Source organism: Myotis daubentonii, chromosome 6 (genome assembly GCF_963259705.1).
Source record: "Myotis daubentonii chromosome 6, mMyoDau2.1, whole genome shotgun sequence".
NCBI lineage: Eukaryota > Metazoa > Chordata > Mammalia > Chiroptera > Vespertilionidae > Myotis > Myotis daubentonii.
In genome coordinates this window covers 85,135,301-85,153,220 of record NC_081845.1, presented here as the reverse complement: position 1 = coordinate 85,153,220, position 17,920 = coordinate 85,135,301, and the positions used below count along the sequence as shown (strand labels likewise).

The window sequence follows — 17,920 nt, the reverse complement described above, 5'->3', positions numbered from 1 at the left end:
GGCCAAGCATAGAGAAAGGAGCGAGCCCGACCCCAGAAAGCAAGTGACCTGCAAAGCTAGACGGCAACTCAGGTCAAGCTGCCCGGTCGGAGCAAAGGCCCAGGCCCTGGGCAGACGGTGCCGGGATGAGAATGCCAAGCCCACCTCCCCATTGCCTCGGGACAGGGTCTCCTCCTCTGCAGGCTTTGGGGAGCAGCCCAGGAACAGAAAGGAAGAGCTCGCTGAGGCCCAGCTGCTGCTGCTGAAGACACTCACCGTGAGCGAAGCCGGCCTGGCCTGGGCGTGATGCCTCCTCCTGGGCCAGGCGCCACTGCAGCGACCACGCCACGGAGTCTACTGGCCCTGCCAGAGGCCAGATGGAGAGGGATGTCAGCTCCTAAAATACCCAGACGTGCCCGGAATCGAGCTCCGTCGGGAAGGCCCGGGGAGCAGTGCGCCGCTCAACCGGGAAGACAGACGCTAAAAGCCCGTGTTCGCCTCCTTGCAGTCAAGGCTTAGCAGGCCAGAGGCTCCCAGCGTGCGCACTGAACACGGGAGAACGGGACCATTCTCTAGGGTCACAGCCAGTGAGAATCGACTCGAGATGGGAAGGGCTCCTCGGCAGCAAACCGCCCTCACGGTGTGGGACGACCTGCGTTGGAAGTCACGGGCCCGGGCTCTGAGACCAGCCTGGGCACCTACTAGGTGTGGAGACCCTAAGAAATCATGTGGCCTCTGAAACTCAGTGTCTCCATCTAAAAAACAGGACCGGTGTCTGCCAAACCTAAGGTCTGAGGAGCACCAAGAATATGCATATACACATAGATGCTTTCAAAATAGATGCTAAGTGCTATTCCAATTTAAGCATTTATTTATATCCAGCTACCTACTTGACATCTGCTGGCTGTCTCAAAGGCACCCCCACTCAGATGCCCCCAGCTGCTCTCCTCCCCCACGCCCAGGCCTCTCCTAGGGCACCCCAGTTCAGGGCTGGTCAGGAACCGTACAGACATGGATGGAAGCCAGAAACCCAGGACCCACTCTTGGCCCTCCCCCGCCGTATTAACGCATTTCCAGGCCCAGTCAACTCGACCACCTAATTCTACTCCCTTCCATCACCCGTCCTAGTCCAACATATGTCATCCTCTTGCAGTCTCCAACAAAGCCTATGCCCATCCGTTCTGGCCTCCCCCAGCCCTCTCCACAGAGCAAACAGAACCATGCTTCCCTCCCAACACCCTGCCCTGCTAGCTAAAGACTCCACAGCAGTACCCCAGGCCCTCCGAAAAGGAACCCTCCTCCCCACACACCTGCTGCAGCCTCACCCTGCACCGCGCTCACTCTGTGCTCCCTGCTCCAGCCACACTGGCTTTTCCTTCCGCCCCCGGTGGTTACCCCATTCTCTCCTACCACAGGGTTTTGCACATGCTCTTCCCTCAGCCTGAAATACCCCCCCTCCCCCTGCCACATAGCTAATGCCTCTCCATTTATGTTTACTAAGGTATCCTATATAATAAAGAGGTAATATGCAAATTGACCATCACTCCAACACACAAGATGGCCGCCCCATGTAGTCAAAGATGGCCTGCAGGGGAGGGCAGTTAGTGGCAACTAGGCTGGCAGGGGAGGGCAGTTAGGGGCGACCAGGCTGGCAAGGGAGGGAAGTTAGGGGCGACCAGGCCGGCAGGGGAGGGCAGTTGGGGGCAATTGGGCCGGCAGGGGAGCAGTTAGGTGTCAATCAGGCTGGCATGGGAGTGATTAGGGGTGATCAGGCTGGCAGGCAGAAGCGGTTAGCCAGCAATCCTGGATTGTGAGAGGGATGTCCAACTGCCCACTGGGATTGGGCCTAAACGGGCAGCCGGACATCCCTCGAGGAGTCCCAGATTGGAGAGGGTGCAGGCTGGGATGAGGGACACACACGCCCCCATGCACGAATTTCATGCACCAGACCTCTAGTAAAGTACATAAAGTGCATCAGAGTACAGCTTCCTAGTTACAGATGTACACATTCATGCAACTTCCACCCAGACCTCAAACAATCCAGCACCCATACAGCGCCCTCCTGCCCCCTTTTCAGTCTACACTCCTCCCCACTCCCCGGTAACCGCTGCTGTGACTCCTGCCACAATGCCTGTTCATTCTTCAGAATGCAGCTGATGCAACCCTTTCTCGGAAGCTGCCTCCAAGCCCCCTGGAAAAGTCGAATTCCTCATTCGTAGGCCCTTGTTTACACCGAGGGATCTGCATTTACTAGTAACTGTGTGATCTGTGTCGACGTCCCCTAGGACACTGTCAGCCCCACAAGAACAAGGACCGTATCTGCTTAGACTCACCTGTTTCCCTGTGCTTGCACATGCTCAGCAATGATCATAGAAAATAGCTAACACCACCCTAACCGTTTGGCTCAGTGGATAGAGCATCGGCCTGCAGACTCCAGGGTCCCAGGTTCGATTCCGGTCAGGGGCATGTACCTTGGTTGCGGGCACATCCCCAGTGGGGAGTGTGCAGGAGGCAGCTGATCGGTGTTTCTCTCTCATCGATGTTTCTAACTCTCTATCCCTCTCCCTTCCTCTCTGTAAAAAATCAATAAAAAAAAAAATATATATATATTTTTAAAATAGCTAATATCTGTCACGTGCTTATTACTGCCAGGCATTCACAGGTACTAACTCATGAAACTCTCACATCAGCCCATGAGTAGGTATCATTATTATAACCCCATTTTACTGGGAAGGAAACTGAGGGACAAAGGAGTTAGAGAACTGGCTCAAAGTCACCATAAAAGCCAGACAGTCTGGCTACAGAACAGAGCTCTTGATCATTAGGCGGCTCTGCCTCACAGAGGCCACTGGGTTATTTAATGAGTTCGTGCCCATGATATGTTGAATGAATGAATTCATAAAGGAGTTAATGAGGTTCCATCAAAGGAACCAAGAGAGGCCCCAAACCGCCCCAAGGAGACCCATAAATAAATGGAAGATAAACTGCCATTGAATCACCTGCCCAGGCCCCAGATCAGTCACCCACAAAACACAGGGCTAGTCCCTCTCCCCACACGCAGAGAAGGAAGCCTCCTGTCGTGGGCCTAGGGGTGGCTCTGGCCCCTGGCAGGGGGCGCGCCACGGCAGAGGAAGGATCGCTGCCTGGGTCCCGTCAGAGCCGAAAGGCAACACCCACTACATCCAACAAGTCACTCTGCTCCTGTTCAGGGCCACCCAGGCCTCTTCACACCCACTGTACAGCCCCGCCCTCTGACACGGGGACAGGACCCTGCGACCGGGGGAAGGGTCTGCCTGGTCAGAAGTGACGGATCCCACTGTACGTTTACAAACCGGCACTGGGTTGCACCCTCATCGCCCAGAGCCTGATGCTCCTGGGGGAGCTCAGGGGCTACTCCGGGCAGACACTGCCGTCTGTGGCCTGACAGGGGTTGGCCACCTTGTAACTGCTTCCGTGCCACTGACCTCACCACCACATTCCAGAAAGCTCAAGAAGGAGACACATGTGAAAATGTTTATTCCTCACAGGACACTGTTCCCCAGCCACGGGGCCCCAAACCCCCCGCCAGCAAGGGCGCGGTTATCGGAACTGCTCCTTCAGGAGCCCCACCGCCGCGGCGGCTGGGCTCTGCTCACACAAAGTTCTGAGCAATGGCCAGCACCTTGGAAAACTCGCCTTCCCTCCGGCGCAGGCTGGTGGGGATGGGTGTCTTAATGCGGGTCCCCACCGGGTTCCCGTTGTCCTCAATGAGGACCACGTTATTGGAGTCGAACCTGGGGGTCATCCGAGGACCAGGCATGCGGTGCCCCACAATGAGCGCCTTCTTCTTCTGTCCCTTGATGGCCAGCAGTATCCGGTCGCCCACCTTGCCCACCCCATTCTTGGTGTAGACGTGGATGCAGCGAGGAGGGCGATGGTACGGGGTGTTCCCCAGGGCACTGTTGTCCACCACACGCACCCGCGTCATCTTCTGAATTGCACCCAGGGTCCCGGTGGTGCTGGTGGGAAAGAGAAAAGTCTGAGGTCGGCACCTCCCCCGGTCCAGTGCGGAGGCCGGGATGGGAGAGAGCGCACGTTAGCAACAACACGCTGAACAGAGCACCACCCAAGCTCTGACGGGGAGGCAGGTGCTGCCGAGGGCTCCTCTGTTCCCGCGACAGTTTCGGCACAGACAGGAGCTCCCGCTGCCGGGTCAAGAACTTCACTCGGATGGGTTTTAAAGAGAAGCCGCTTTTCTGTTACAACAAACTTCATGGCAGCCTACATTGAAAGCCTTTGATTTCCAAAAGGACTCTGAGTATTAAGGGAATGCCTCATGGGCCAGGCCTCACCCACCGCCTAGCCTACCAACCCTGCTCCCCCAGACTATACTGATTCCCAAATTTTCTCATCTATATGTTGCTGGGAACCAGAGATATGAGTGAGTAGGTTTGCTAAGGGAGTCTGTTGACACCACAAAGCAGAGACAGGAAATATGTCAAGGGAACAGTCTTCTGTTTTAATGCAGTTTCCCCCACTCAAAATAAATTTGTGGTTTATTATTATTATTTTACTAGAGGCCCGATGCACGAAGATTCGTGCAAGAATGGGCTTCCTTCCCCTGGCTGCCAGCACCGCCTTTGCTCTGGCCGGAGCCATCTTTCTGCCTTCACTGTGGCCCAGAGCCGCCTTTCCGCCTTCCCACGCTGCCCAGAGGCCCAGAGCGGCTGGGGCTGTGCGGAATGCCTGCGTCCCGCCCCACCCCCCAGCCACTCGGCACCTGCTATGCAAATTAACCCACCATCTTTGTTGGGTTAATTTGCATACTCACTCCTGACTGGCTGTTGGGTGTCGCGAAGGTGCGGTCAATTTGCATCTTTCTCTTTTATTAGTGTAGATTTTTAGAAATTTGTTTTTTAAACAGGTACCTATCGAAGGCAGACAAGCTATCATTAAGTAACCTGATGACAGTGGGTTTCCATTTTCCTGATGCTGGCCCCTTACGTGCTGGTGTTCCCCAGGTAGCCCCAGGTCCTCTCCCCTCCCCCCACATGCTTATTCTGGGCAATTCTATCTATGCCCATTGCTTCCAACTGGTAAATTCCACCTCCAGCCCCACTTGTCTCCTGTGCTCTAGTCCTGTGTTTCCGCTCTAAACTCACTACACATCCTACAGCTACTGCACAGGAGGCCCCACACGGACCCTGTCGCCTCCCCTGGCGCTCCTCCTCCTGCGGCTGCGTTTCCCATCGAGGCAATGGCTTCTCCAGAAGCTCCAGCGCCCAAGCCATACACCTCTCTCTCCATCACCCTCCGCTGCGGCCACGTCCCGCTGTTACTGCCTCCTCAGCAGCTCTGCCCTCTCCCTGCACCCCATCAACACTTCCTAGGCTCAGCGGCTCACTCTCTCACACCAAGACACTGTGTCCTAACTGGCTCCCAGTGCGCCTCACTATGCCAACCAGCAGCTCTTTTCAGAATATAAACTGAGGCCACCCCCTGCTTGGGCGTGTTCAATGGCTTCCCACTCTCTACTTGTCAACAACCTGGCCCCGTTGTACCTGCCCTCGAAGGTACCACCTCCTACCACCTACACGCCCGCCCTGTGCCCCAGTGGCCGGGAAGCTCTGGAGCTCGCCAAGCACACGCCCCTCGCAGCCCTCCCCGAGGCCTGCCCAGGGCCTGCTCCCTCCTCCCTTCTGGGAAGGCCGCCTCCACTCTCCTTTCCTCCTCCTCCTCCTCCTCCTCCTCCATCAGCAGCTCTGGTCTCGGGCCTTCCACAGCACCACACAAACCTCTATTATTACACTGGTCACATTTCCTTCCAGTTATTTGTTTCCAAGTCTGCTCCCATGGCCAACTGTGAGAACTCTTCCCGGGCAGGAAGCAATTCTCATTCATCTCTCTATTACCAACCCCAGACACGGTGCTCAGTAAGCGCTTGTGAAATGAGTGCACGGATGGGGCCAAAAGGCATGTTTGCCAACAGGAGTGCAGCCGTGCTCTCCCCCTGGGTTAGCGTCTAAAAGGAGGGCAGGCTGTCACACTTCTGTCATGCTTGAGATTTTGGTAGTAAGTAACTTTTAAAAAATGATTCCAGTTTTAAAATAGGAGGTTTCAATGCACTGGGGGGGGGGGGGGGGGGGGCGGGGGGGCGGTAGGGTTAAGAGATGTCAGATTCACTGAAGTCTGGCAAGGACTGAACAGTTCCATCTTCCACCACATGCCTTTCCCTATCCTGCCTCTCACAGCACCGTCACCTCCGTACCTATGCCCCTCACCTGACCTCACCAGGCCCCAGCCCAGTCTGATTCCTTCAGCTTCCTGACCCACGGCCCACTTCCCTGAGTTTCCGCTCCCGTTCTAGTCACCATAATACCCAGCCCTGATGGGAGGGAGGCTTATCAAAGATGCAGCTTGAAGAACTTCCTGGGGAAAGTTACCTGAAACAGCGCTGGCTGAGGGCTCTGCTGATGTGGGTGAAAGGGCCCCTCAGCCCAGGAAAGAAAGCCATGGGATCCCAAGAGGGCAGATCCTGCAGAAAAAGGAAAGGGGGAAATGTTATTTTTAAGTCAGTGGCCTTACGCAGAGCCAGTTTTCTTTGTTGTTGTTTTTTAATAAAAGACTGTTGGGGACTTGTGTGGGAGATGGCACTTCCAGCACAAGATCATTAGCCACTAAATATAAATCTTAGTGGTTAAAAGATACGCAGGTGATTAGCTGGAACTCCAGCTGCAATTCTGCTGACTCATATTCTAACTGGGGTCAGAGAGCCGGAGTGACCCAGAGCAGTTCTCGCCATAAGGACTGCAACAGCACAGACAGTGCCTTCACCACCACACCACTCCCACCGGCCGGAGGGAAGCATCGATCCCTGCTACACACCCCGCCGGCGTCCACGTTCCAGGTCCCCACAGAGGAAACCTGCACAATATTGACACTCATGGCCGCCTGAAACCAGAACTTCTACTCCCGGAGAGAAAGCAGATCATCTGAGCCACTGCCCAGGTTGTCTGTCACATCACCTTTCCCCCAAATGTCATGTAAACGCCAGAACATTTGGACACCTCAAGGCTCGCAAAGTGGAGCCAGACGATGCCTTTGACAAGTCACTGACCAAAGTTTCCATTTGGGTCAGAATCTCAAACAACATTATAACACAGAAAAACGACCTGCCCCACCCTGCAGCTCACGTGGGGTACGGGAGAGCAAACCCCGACGGGACACTCATGGCTCCAGCTTGCACAGCCACAGCCCAGTGGCTCCCTAGAACCTGGCACCCCCATTTCCTGCAACACCTGGGCGTCCGTGAGGGGCATGTTTAAGAAAAACCGGCAGCCAGCTAGTATTTCCAACTGCAAAACACGCCCGTTCTTCCCTCCAAATGTCTGGCTGCAGAGGGCCTCGTTGGAGAGCCCTGCGGAGAGCGGCTCCCCGCTGAAGTGTTTACATCAGCCCTGCCCAAGTTCAAAGCACCTCAAGTGAGACTTCATTTCATAAGGGTGTGGGGGGCGGGGAACCCACATTTACCTCCACAGGAATATCTAACACTTTAGAAACGCTTTTTAACTGCAAGTTAGCCTCAGATCTCAGGCCTACTCTCCAGTGTTTTCCCTATGACAACCCAGTAAGCACTGGCCAAAATGGAAGGATGGCCACAAGACTAAATGCAGAGGGAGTCGGCTAACTTGCAGAACTACTAACATCTAATGCACAGCACTGAGGACCACTGGATGCGGCAGGCTTTACCTGGAGAGCGCGGCAACCCTGCAGAAGGAACCGGAGCTCCCGTGTCCCCATCTGCAACACATCCGTTCAGAGCACAGGGCGCGGTGTCTGGCACTCGGTACCTATTAGCTGTCCTCATCGTCATCGTCATCATCATCTAGTCACATCTCATTCCAGACTAGGAAACTGAGACACAGAGAGATGAAGTGACTTACGTAGAAGCCCCACAACTAGCCCAGGGCCGAACCAGAACCAGAAGTGGGCCCAGCTTCCATCCAAGGTTCCCTCTACCACACCCTACAGCCTCGCTCTGCCGTACACAACTCACGCCACACAAGGAAGCTCAGGGTCAGAAGCAGCTGTAGGGGTAATCTGGTCTTTTTCTGTTCCCTTTAAGAACATTTATTGAGTATTTATTGAGTATTATGTACCAGGCACTAGACTAAATGCTTTACAGTATCATCCCATTGAAGCCTCACACAACCCTATGAAATGGGCGCTGCCACTGGCCCCAGGCTGTGCACGAGGAAACGAGGCCCAGAGACGTGAGGTAACGCGGCCCAAGCCACACAGCCAGGAATGACAGAGCTGTAACTTAAACCCAAATCGCCGGCTTCCTGAGCCCCTGCTCTTGGCCAACAGCGTTAACATGGTAACTTTAATTTAAAAATTAATATTTTTTTCCAACTGTTAAATCATCCTTGTTCCACGCACATTTTACTCATACCCAACTCAATGTTTGCTGAATCAACTGAAATATAGATGAATATCGGGTTAAAATTATTCATTTTAACCCAATTTAAGTTTCTGAGACAATCTGTGGTATGGGTGGCAAGAGCTCCATATTGGAGCAATAACTGACTACTGGCTTTGAAAAAAACCTGCTCTGAAAAGCAGTCCTGGTCCAGGCTGCAGTTACCGCCCATCTCGGCCTTGCTCCTGAGAGAGGCGGCTCCTCAGCTCCTCCACGGAGCCCTGAAGGTTAGCCCAGCACCACCCACAACCTACACGTCCTCTCCTCAGGAGACACCTGCCTCTTCACACCACTCTGCTTCCTCAGTAACACTAATGTTAGTCCGAGAACTGCAGAAGTGCCTGGGGCTTCCCAGAACTTTCTCGACTCGAGTGTAACAAGCCCCACCTTCAAGGTGCCTAAACTCTTCAGGGCAGTGCGTGCACAAACACACCCAGGCCTCGCGGTGCCGCGCTCGCAAGCCCCACAGCCGATGCCCGTCTCTGCCCGGCTAAGTCTGACCAACTCCAAGGGCAGTTCCTCCATGAAGCCTCAGGCAAAACTGCAGCATCAGGTGCCCCCTGAGCGCTGAGGACATCCGGGCAGCCCGTGCCAAGATCTCTCATGCTCCAACTTTCAGGATCCAAACTCAAACAGCGAATAAATTTAGGTACTTTTTAAAAATATGTTTTTATTGCTTTCAGAGAGAGGAAGGGAGAGGGAGGGAGGGAGGGAGGGAGGGAGGGAGGGAGGGAGGGAGGAATGATGAGAGAGAATCATCAATCAGCTGCCTCCTGCACACCCCCCATGGGGATCGAACCCACAACCCCGGCATGTGCCCCGACCGGGAATTGAACCGTGACCTCCTGGTTCATGGGTTGATGCTCAACCACTGAGCCACATCGGCCGGGCAAATTTAGGTACTTTTTAAAAAATAAAGCTGATATCCCTTGTGGGGTTTTTTGTTGTTGTTCTTTTCTTAAGGCTGATAACCCTTAACATTCTAGTTCTTGCCACTATCTCAAACTCAGAAACCACAGAAATCTTGATAACGTGGCGTCTGAACTCACTGCAGGAATTCAGGAACCGCACAGACTCAGATCATGAGGAATAATTGTGCTGTCCTCAGACACAAGAGTACACATTCCCGTCTCCAAGCAGCTCTTACAGTTTCACAAGAAAGGGCCTGATTCAAGGACTTTGCACTACTCCTGGTGACCTAATGATGACCCTCAGGCCCAAAGGGCCTAAGACATCAAATGGACAACAGTAAGCCTTCCTACGAACTTGAAAGCACAAAAGAACCAAATGTACTCACTTTGTGTGTGTGTGTGTGTGTGTGTGTATCCTTTATTCCTTTAAAAAAAAAAGTCTGTGGCCTCCTCTACTCCCACCCTAGCAAGACCTCAGCAGGTCCTCCTGGAGGAGTGCAATAAACACTGGTTGAATGAAATAAACGAAGTAGCCAAAGAGAAGACATCCCTACTCACGGCTCCAGACACACTGTAGAGCAGCGGCCAGCAACCGGTGGTCCACGGACCACTGGTAATCCGTGAGGTCCGAAAGGTTGGCGGCCGCTGCTGTAGAGCTCTGATCTGTCTGTCGGGAACCAGGACATCACAGGCAAACATGCTTTAGGAGAACCACAGTGCCGTGGTGGCAGGATTAGCCCATGCTGTTTACAGGCCCCCGGAATCATCTCCCAGGCCTGGTGCCCACACTGCCCACTATAGAAAAACACCTCATCCCACCACTAAATGACTGGTTTGAATCAAGGAAGGATAATGGAGGCAGCAATTTACTTCAAAGTAACTTTGATTGGCCTTGATGTTATTTCCTAACATAAATCCATCCTGTAGACACAGGCCCTGATTCACTTCAAATGTAGTCTATATATAATGCTTTATTCCGCACGGAGTCTTATGTGTGCACGGAAAATAACCCCAGTGATACTTCCTCCTCTACAACACTCTCACTCAGGGAGGCCAGGTGTTCACACGACTCCAGGGCCAGAGGTGGCTTTTCATGCCACTTTCTGGCCAGCACTGAGTACTGCCCTTCAGGTTTGGACTATGAATCACAACCTCTCCAAAAGGGGGAAGGGGAAAGGAGGAGGAAGGGAGGGGCAAGTAAAGGGAGGGGAGGGCGAAGGAAGAAAGGGAGGGAGGGAGGAAAGGAGAAAGGGAGAGAAGGAAGGACAGAGAGAGGGAGGGAGGGGAGGGAGAGAAGAAAGAAAAGAAGCCCTAGCTGGTTTGGCTCAGTGGATAGTGCATTGGCCTGGGGACTGTGAGATCCCAGGTTCGATTCGGGTCAGGGGCACATGTCCGGGCTGCAGGCTCGATCCCCAGTAAGGGGCCTGCAGGAGGCAGCTGATCAATGATTCTCTCTCATCACTGATGTTTCTAACTCTCTCCCTCTTCCTTCCTCTCTGAAATCAATAAAAATATATTTTAAAAAAGAAAAGGAAGGAAGGAAGGAAGGAAGGAAGGAAGGAAGGAAGGAAGGAAGGAAGGAAGGAAGGAAGGAAATGATAAATTACTTACAAGAATAAATTACTTACAACCCAAGAACCAGGCCCATTTCCACCTGATTTAACGTTAAGGTCTGCCTTCTTAACATTAAGTGGTGGAAGCCAGGGAGGACTGTACACTTCAGGTACACATAGGTGAGTTTTTCACTTGGCATCACCTTATAGGTCCCATGGGAGGGGCGCTCAGTGAGGGCAGGGCAGGGCCGTGCCTGCCTGCCTGCCTGCCTGCCTGCCTGCCCTGTACAGTGCTGCACCCTCAGGACCCAGAACAGCGCCTGGCACACAAATGCAGCTCAGTGAGTATCTGTCAAATGAATAAAATTAATCTGCAATTGCAATTCATCCCCCAGCTCCAGAAGGCTCTGTGTAGGGGGATTGGTGGTCTTGCTTGTGCCTGTCTCCCAGTGACTTGGGAGGGCCTCCTACCCACTGAGAGCTCATTTTTAACTAATTTTAATACACAGAGAGACTGACTGAAAAAACAATGGGTGCTTTGTGGAAAACTGGAAAGCACCATTACTTGAGGGTCAGGGAAATGTACTTAGTATCACAGCCCTATGTATAACTATACATTGTTTCCACATGAACGATTTCCATCTTTAGGTCAGGCATGTTACATACATGTCAAAGGCCTTTCCACAGGAATGGGCTCTACAGAAAAGAGACTAAACGAATAAAAGTTCCACAATCATAAAGGAGTGCTTACAGGAGATTCTGTTACTAAGTAACAGGACGGAAAAGAAACACTAAGAAATCAAATGCAGCCCTAGCCGGTTTGGCTCTGTGGATAGAGCGTCAGCCTGAGGACTGAAGGGTCCCGGGTTCGATTCCAGTCAAGGGCACATGCCCGGGTTGTGGGCTCTATCCCCAGTGTGAGGCGTGCAGGGGGCAGCCGATCCATGGTTCTCTCTCATCATGGATGTTTCTAGCTCCCTCTCCCTTCCTCTCTCTCTAAAATCAATATATATATATATATATATATATATTTAAAAAACAAAGAAAGAAATCAAATGCAGCATGCACCCACAACAAGGAGAAACTCCACCAGCCTGCGGATGTAAGTGTCCTCTTAGCTAAAGCAGGAAAACGCAGAGGCTTGGCAGCTTCGAGGAAGCAAGGAAAGGAAATCCCGGGACCCTGCCATCTCCTGCAGGTTTCACCCCAGTCACTCTGGACCAACAAGTACTCTTATTTGTTGCTTAAAAACTCATTCCTGTTTTGTTGTCCAACGGCCCTCTTTCAGGAATCTTCTTTAACCTCACACAAGTACAGCATGTTACAATTCTCAAAGTACTTTCGCCGCAGATTACCTTCTCGGATGATTTCATTCCTGAGCACCCAATGGAAACACAAAGACAAATAACAAAGGGCAACCATCTGCAAGGGGCTGAACAGCTAAGGATTCTGAGTGGTTCTGGGGGCTCAGTAAGGCAAGTACCATTTTGCAGACTAGAAATGAAGCCTGAAACGCTGAGTGACTTGTTGACTTGTTCAAGATCAGAAGGCCGTTTCTATCATACCCTGCACAATACCTGCACAGCTAAGATGCTGCTTCCACCACTAATAAAACTCACCGAAGAAAACACACCCCACACAGGACCAGGGCTCGTTCTTCTCCATCGAGGCTGCCGTGCAATCTTTAAAAACTCGGGAATTAAAAAGCTGTCTTTTCAATAACTATCTGTACTACACCCAGCACAGCCTAGGAAAAGAGCTGAGCTGACCTGATTCCCCTGCCAACCCGAGTCTTCACAGTGTCTTCGTCAGCATGATGAGCTGGGCGTGCCAGGGCTGCCACTGAAGACCCCATTCCTCAATTTGATTCACCAAAGAAAAATGTTCCCAGAACTCTTGTCCTGCATTTATTTATTCGCCTCTCCCCGCCTTGTCACGAAAGTATTTAAAAATACTTTTAAAATGTACCTGACAATTCTCAACCATTCAAACGCCCCCTAGATCCCGACTTCACAGGTATCCAAACATCTATAGTCCAAAAATAAGTTTGTAATAATCAGTATGGGCAAACTCAGAGCAAGTGCACAAAGTTCAGTTCTACTCAACCGTGTACGCATTTCCTACCTATTACCACCTCTCGTGGGCCAGCGGCAAGAAGCCAGGTTTATGGCGCTGTCAGATGGGGCGATGGGCAAAGGAGGAAAGCCTAGAGGAGTCCCTGGACTCAAACAGGAAATGCTGCTGATAGAAACGTATCGTCTCCACCCTGTCCTCCCCTCCTCTGCTAAGTCTGTGACCTTGGGAACCACTACTCCAGTCCTCAATGACTCCCTGCCAAGCAAGGGTAACTGGGAAGAACAGAGGCACGGAAGTGGCTGTGCTTTAGGTTCATTCATGTAAGTGGTCCTTTTAAAGGGGGGAGTCCCTTTCTACACTGAGCAGGTAGGGACCAGGGACCAAGTCTGCAGGATAAGCAGTTTGTTTCCCAAATCCTCACTCCCTGTTCTCAGGGCAGCACTATTAGTGTCTCTTTAAGATCACTCCGTCCTAAAAGTTTGTGTGTGGTTTTCTTTTTTTTAATGTTTTTATTTATTTTAGAGAGAGGAAGGGAGAGGGAGAGAGAGAAACGTCAATGATGAGACAGAATCATTGATCGGCTGCCTCCTGCATGCCCCCTACTAGGGATTGAGCCAGCAACCTAAGCATGTGCCCTGACTGGGAATCGAACCGTAACTTCCTGGTTCATGGGTCGACACTCAGCCACTGAGGCACACTGGCCCGGCCTCAAAGTGTTTTTCAAGTTAAAGTCACCATGGAAAAGTACTCCCTCTCTTTTCTAGGGACATCGGTGATTTTTTTTTTTTTGAAGGTTTGGACAGGGAGACTTTCCAACTCTGAGCTGTTTCACTCGTGAATAACAAGCAACCTAGTACCTTTCTTAATAAGAGAGCATAGTACTGAACCAGAGCAACATTTCTGGGACGTGGATCACAGTTCTTTCTTACATGCTGGCTGGATTGTAAAATCGCACCAGAGTGAGCTACAACCCAGAACAAGCCATCGGCCTTTAAAAAGACGGCGAAATCATTACGGGTTTTTGAGACCCTCCTAAGATCTCACACAACCATAAAAGCAATAGGAAGAACCACCTAATGTGGGTCCAGGTGTCATCATCCCCAAGACAGAAGTGGGGCAGGACAGGCTGTAAGAACTCCTGCATCATCTAAGATTCTAGTTGCTGAGGAGAACCTGCCCATGAGAGTACCTCCTGAAAAATGGACTCCAGGAGAGATTTTTACCCTTCGTATTCAGGAGCAGTAATAAAACATTCTGGCCACTGTTCCTTCCAGGGTTCCACAATGCCCTTAATACTCTTCTCACCTATCTGTTAACACGTGGAGACCCTAGTTAGGCACTGGCAGGAACAGATCAGGAACCCATCACAGGTTCAGACTGATAACTGCATTCCTAAAAATAATAATACATAATAAATGGCCCATGAACCAGGAAGTGATCCTCAGAGGTCCAAACACCAGGTACGCATGGCCTCCATGTCCACTTCCCAGATATCCGACACAGTGTTACTTGGCCAGGGATCACGGCAGCTTTACAGCCATAGAGTCAACAGATGTAAAAAGTTTCATAGGAAATACACATCCAAGAAGCTCTGATGTAAAATGGACAATTCCATCCAAAAAACAAACAAACAACAAAAACCAGAGTAGCTGCCTTTTCATCTAATCGGCTTGCTCCTACTCTAACAAAATCCTGTTCTCCAATCCCACGCGTTTCCAGTGAGTGAAGAGGGACTGACCGCCTTTCTTCTTGGGCAGTCAACTCCTGAAGGAGACCCACTCTGCTCTTTACTGTATATTCCTGGTGTGCTAACTGCATCCTCCAGGACAGGTTTAAATTAATGAAAACTCAGGTTAAAGAAAGCAAGGGGGCAAACAGGTAACCAATATGTTTCTGGCTTTTCTGTTAGACACAGAAACATTTTCTAACATCTCTTAATGCACTAACACATGTGTGTGTACCTGAAACAAGTGTCAAGAAACGATATTTACCCTTACAAGGACAACGCACTCCGATATCTTCTATTTCTTTTTCTTTAATGATGGTTGTGATCCACTAAACTGATTTCCAACTAATCAGTGCGACTCTGACTGGGAGCTCAGTTTGAATTGCACTAGATCAAAACTGATCACCTCATTCCACAAGCTACTAACGAACGCTTCAAAAAGCCCCCAGAGACACAGCCGGCAGGTGGGCAGTGCCCTTCCCAGGTCCGGCAGCCCAGGGTTAAGCATCTCCCAACCTCCCAGCTTTTCCCAATATCCCAGTAACCCCAAATGACTCTGCCATAGGCCCTTCTGTTAACCTCTTTATAAATGCAGCCCATTCCATCTCTTAGGCTGGCGAAGTTCATGTGCTGCCTGCCCTCTGTGAAAAGCAATGCTTGCCTTTCTGTCTCCAAACCAAGCCCCTTCAAGACTGAAGGGAAGAAAACCTTCGAGGAAGGAACCCACAATTAAGTGAACCAGTTGGTGCTCTGTGCCTGTTTGTGTGGGTGATACGCTCCTGTGCCCGTGTCCGCACACCCGCGCGCGCGCGCACACACACATCTCTCGCTCAGCTCTCCATCCAGCCTTAATCCCTGGCAGACGCCGCCTCCGATGAAATGAGAAACCAGGGAACCCCCGGGAGCCGCGGAGGCACTCCTCGCATGACAGCGAAAGCAGTGGACTCACTCTCCACACCACAAAGCGCCTGACCGACAAGTCACCAAGTTATCTCCAGATCCAAGCTGGGAAGGGGAGCGGGGGCGAGAGAAGCAGACAGACTCGGAGGGACGCGCCGCGCCGGAGGGACCGGCCGAGGACACCTCGCCAAGGCCTGACCGCAGCCCGCCCCTGCCCAGGCCGCCGGCCCCAAACTCCTGGGAAGCAGGTGAGCGCCGCCCGGGCGCGGGGCGCGGGGCGCAGAAGCCACGGGAGACCCGCGCCGCCCGTGGGGGTGGGAGGGAGGAGGGTCCGGGCCCGAGGCCTCGCCTCGCCTCCCACAGCCCCTGTGCCCCAATGCGCCTACCCTCAGCCCTCTCCGGCCTCCGCTCACCCACCCGGGAAGTGCGCCTCCCCCACTGCCTGCAGGGAAAGCGGAGGAAGTAAAGAGTTCGGAGCAGGACGCCCCCACCCCCGCCTCCCCTCCGTACCGCTCTCGCCGCCCCGGAATATCCCGCCGCGGGCCCCTCCGGCCAAGCGCCGCCTCCCCCCGCACCCCACGCGGCCGCTCCCTGCGCCTGCGCCCGGCTCGGCTGGGCGGGCCCCGCTCCGAGTGCGCGCGCGCCCTGCGTGTGCTGGCGTGGGGGTGGGCCCTGCGTGGCCCCGCCCCGTCCCCCTCCTCCGCCCCCCTCCCGGGACACTGCCGCGGCCGCCGCAGGAGCCGGGAGCTCGAGCCGCCCAGCGACTCCCCCTCCCCCTCCCCCAGCCCCGCCCCGCCCCAACCAGGGGCTCCGAGCCGGAGCCGAGTCTGCGCCTGGGGGTGAGTACGCGACCCTTCCCCAGCCCCCCTCTCTCCTCTTTGACGATCCCGCCACCACCCAAGGAAAAACCCCAGACTCAGCTGCGCGTCCCCTCCCTTCCACCTCCGGCTGGACCCAGAGGTGCCCGGGCCCGCGGGACCTGCTGGTGCCGCGCGCTGCCCCTAACCCCACACCATCTTGAGCCAGATGCGAGCCCTCCGACCCCTGCCGGGGCTCCAGATGTGCACCGCCTTCTGTCCCCACCCCTCCGGAGATCCGGAGGGGTGGGACCCCCACCACCCTAGAACCACTCTTCTCCCTGCTGCCCAGTCCAGGTGCGCCTCCCCTCCGCGGCCCTCCGGGGTTCCAGCTGCGCCCAGTCCACCCGCCGCCGCTGTGGGGAACCCGCCGCCCCCGCCCCCGAGTTTTGGATTCCAGGGTCTCCAAGTCCGATGGCCTCGGTTTCTTTTATATTTTCTCGTGCTCCCGGGTCCAAGTACCCCCGAGGCCGATCCCAGGGCAGGGGTTCGAGCTCGGGGAAGCGCAGGTTTCGCGGGTGCTGGCACGAGGCCGGCCGCTGCCCCCAGCCAGTCTGGGGACTGGTCGGCAGGCTGGGGAGGCGGCGAGCCCCGGGAGCGTGCGTCCTCTCCGTGCGCCCCACACAGTGCAGTTCATTCATGAGCCGCCCGGGCCTGCGGTGGAGAAAGGAGTCAGCGCGGAACCGGGAGTGGGGCAAAGGCCCAGCTGGGAGGAGGCGCGCTTTGTCCCTCCTGGCCTTCTTGACCACCGTGGGAGGACAGTCTCACAGCTTTGGCGCCTTGTGTCCCAGAAGAGTAGGACGCTTGGGAAGTGGAGAGGAGAGGTCAGAGGGGCCGACTGCCCTTGGTCCGACTGCTCTGTGCTGCCACCTGCCTGGGTCCCCTGGGCAGAGGTCTGGCCGCTGAGCACTACGCTTCCCCAGGGGAGAAGGGAGGGGCCGGGGGTTCTCGGCTCCATACCACTCTCCAGCCTCACTCTGGGTCTGCAGCAGCCTAGGAAGATGAGGCTGAGCCTAACCTCTCCGAGGAGGGCCCCTGGCCCTGCCTCCCAGGCACTTGTGAGCAGGGGAGTGGGAGTGTCTGCCTGGCTTCCAGTGGGGGTGTGCTGGCAGCATGGCCGTCCTCCAGGGCACCAGAGGGTCCAAGCCCTGACATGCCCCAGGTGGCACATGCCGAGGCCTGCTGTTGGCTCATCCGACTCAGTCTTGGTCCATGGGTGGGTGGGTGGGGATGTTGCAAGGCACAAGGCAGGTGGAGGGTCGCTAAGAACCCCCTTTTAGACATGCCACAAGTTCCCTCCAATTATAACAGTCTTAGAGACTTCAGTTCAAATTCCGGCTCTGCCACTCTTGAGCTGTGTGACCTTGACAAGTTACCTCACCTGTCTGAACTTCAGTTTCAGTTAAAAAGTGTGTTTGCTATCACTTCCTTTCAAGATTTATCGTGGGGATCAAAGT

The 17,920-nt window shown here is 53.8% G+C and overlaps 2 protein-coding genes across 4 annotated transcripts in view; one reads left to right on the top strand and one right to left on the bottom strand.

The window, feature by feature from the left end:
• Positions 1-3,478: 3,478 nt before the first annotated feature.
• Positions 3,479-16,239, bottom strand: MRPL14 (mitochondrial ribosomal protein L14). The gene is made up of 3 exons (XM_059701572.1): positions 16,117-16,239; positions 6,402-6,493; positions 3,479-3,977 (listed from the first exon to the last, which is right to left on the bottom strand). Exons 2-3 carry the CDS (start codon positions 6,470-6,472, stop codon positions 3,611-3,613), a joined length of 438 nt encoding a protein of 145 aa, XP_059557555.1. The 5' UTR covers positions 6,473-6,493; positions 16,117-16,239; the 3' UTR covers positions 3,479-3,610.
• Positions 15,582-17,920, top strand: part of TMEM63B (transmembrane protein 63B) — a 24,275-nt gene continuing 21,936 nt past the window's right edge. Inside the window, exon 1 of one of the 3 annotated variants that reach the window (XM_059701571.1) lies at positions 15,582-15,854. The gene's annotated coding sequence lies outside the window, so the exon portion shown is untranslated. Of the gene's footprint in view, positions 15,855-16,314; positions 16,446-17,920 lie in introns of those variants that run through there. The other 2 variants (XM_059701569.1, XM_059701570.1) reach the window with 2 other exon arrangements.

What these genes read in the sequence shown, in the direction of transcription:
- MRPL14 (XM_059701572.1), bottom strand. Translation starts at nt 6,472, where the DNA reads ATGGCTTTCTTTCCTGGGCTGAGGGGCCCTTTCACCCACATCAGCAGA. An exon ending in CTCAGCCAGCGCTGTTTCAG is followed by an intron (nt 3,978 to 6,401) that starts GTAACTTTCCCC and finishes CTTTCCCACCAG; the next exon opens with CACCACCGGGACCCTGGGTG.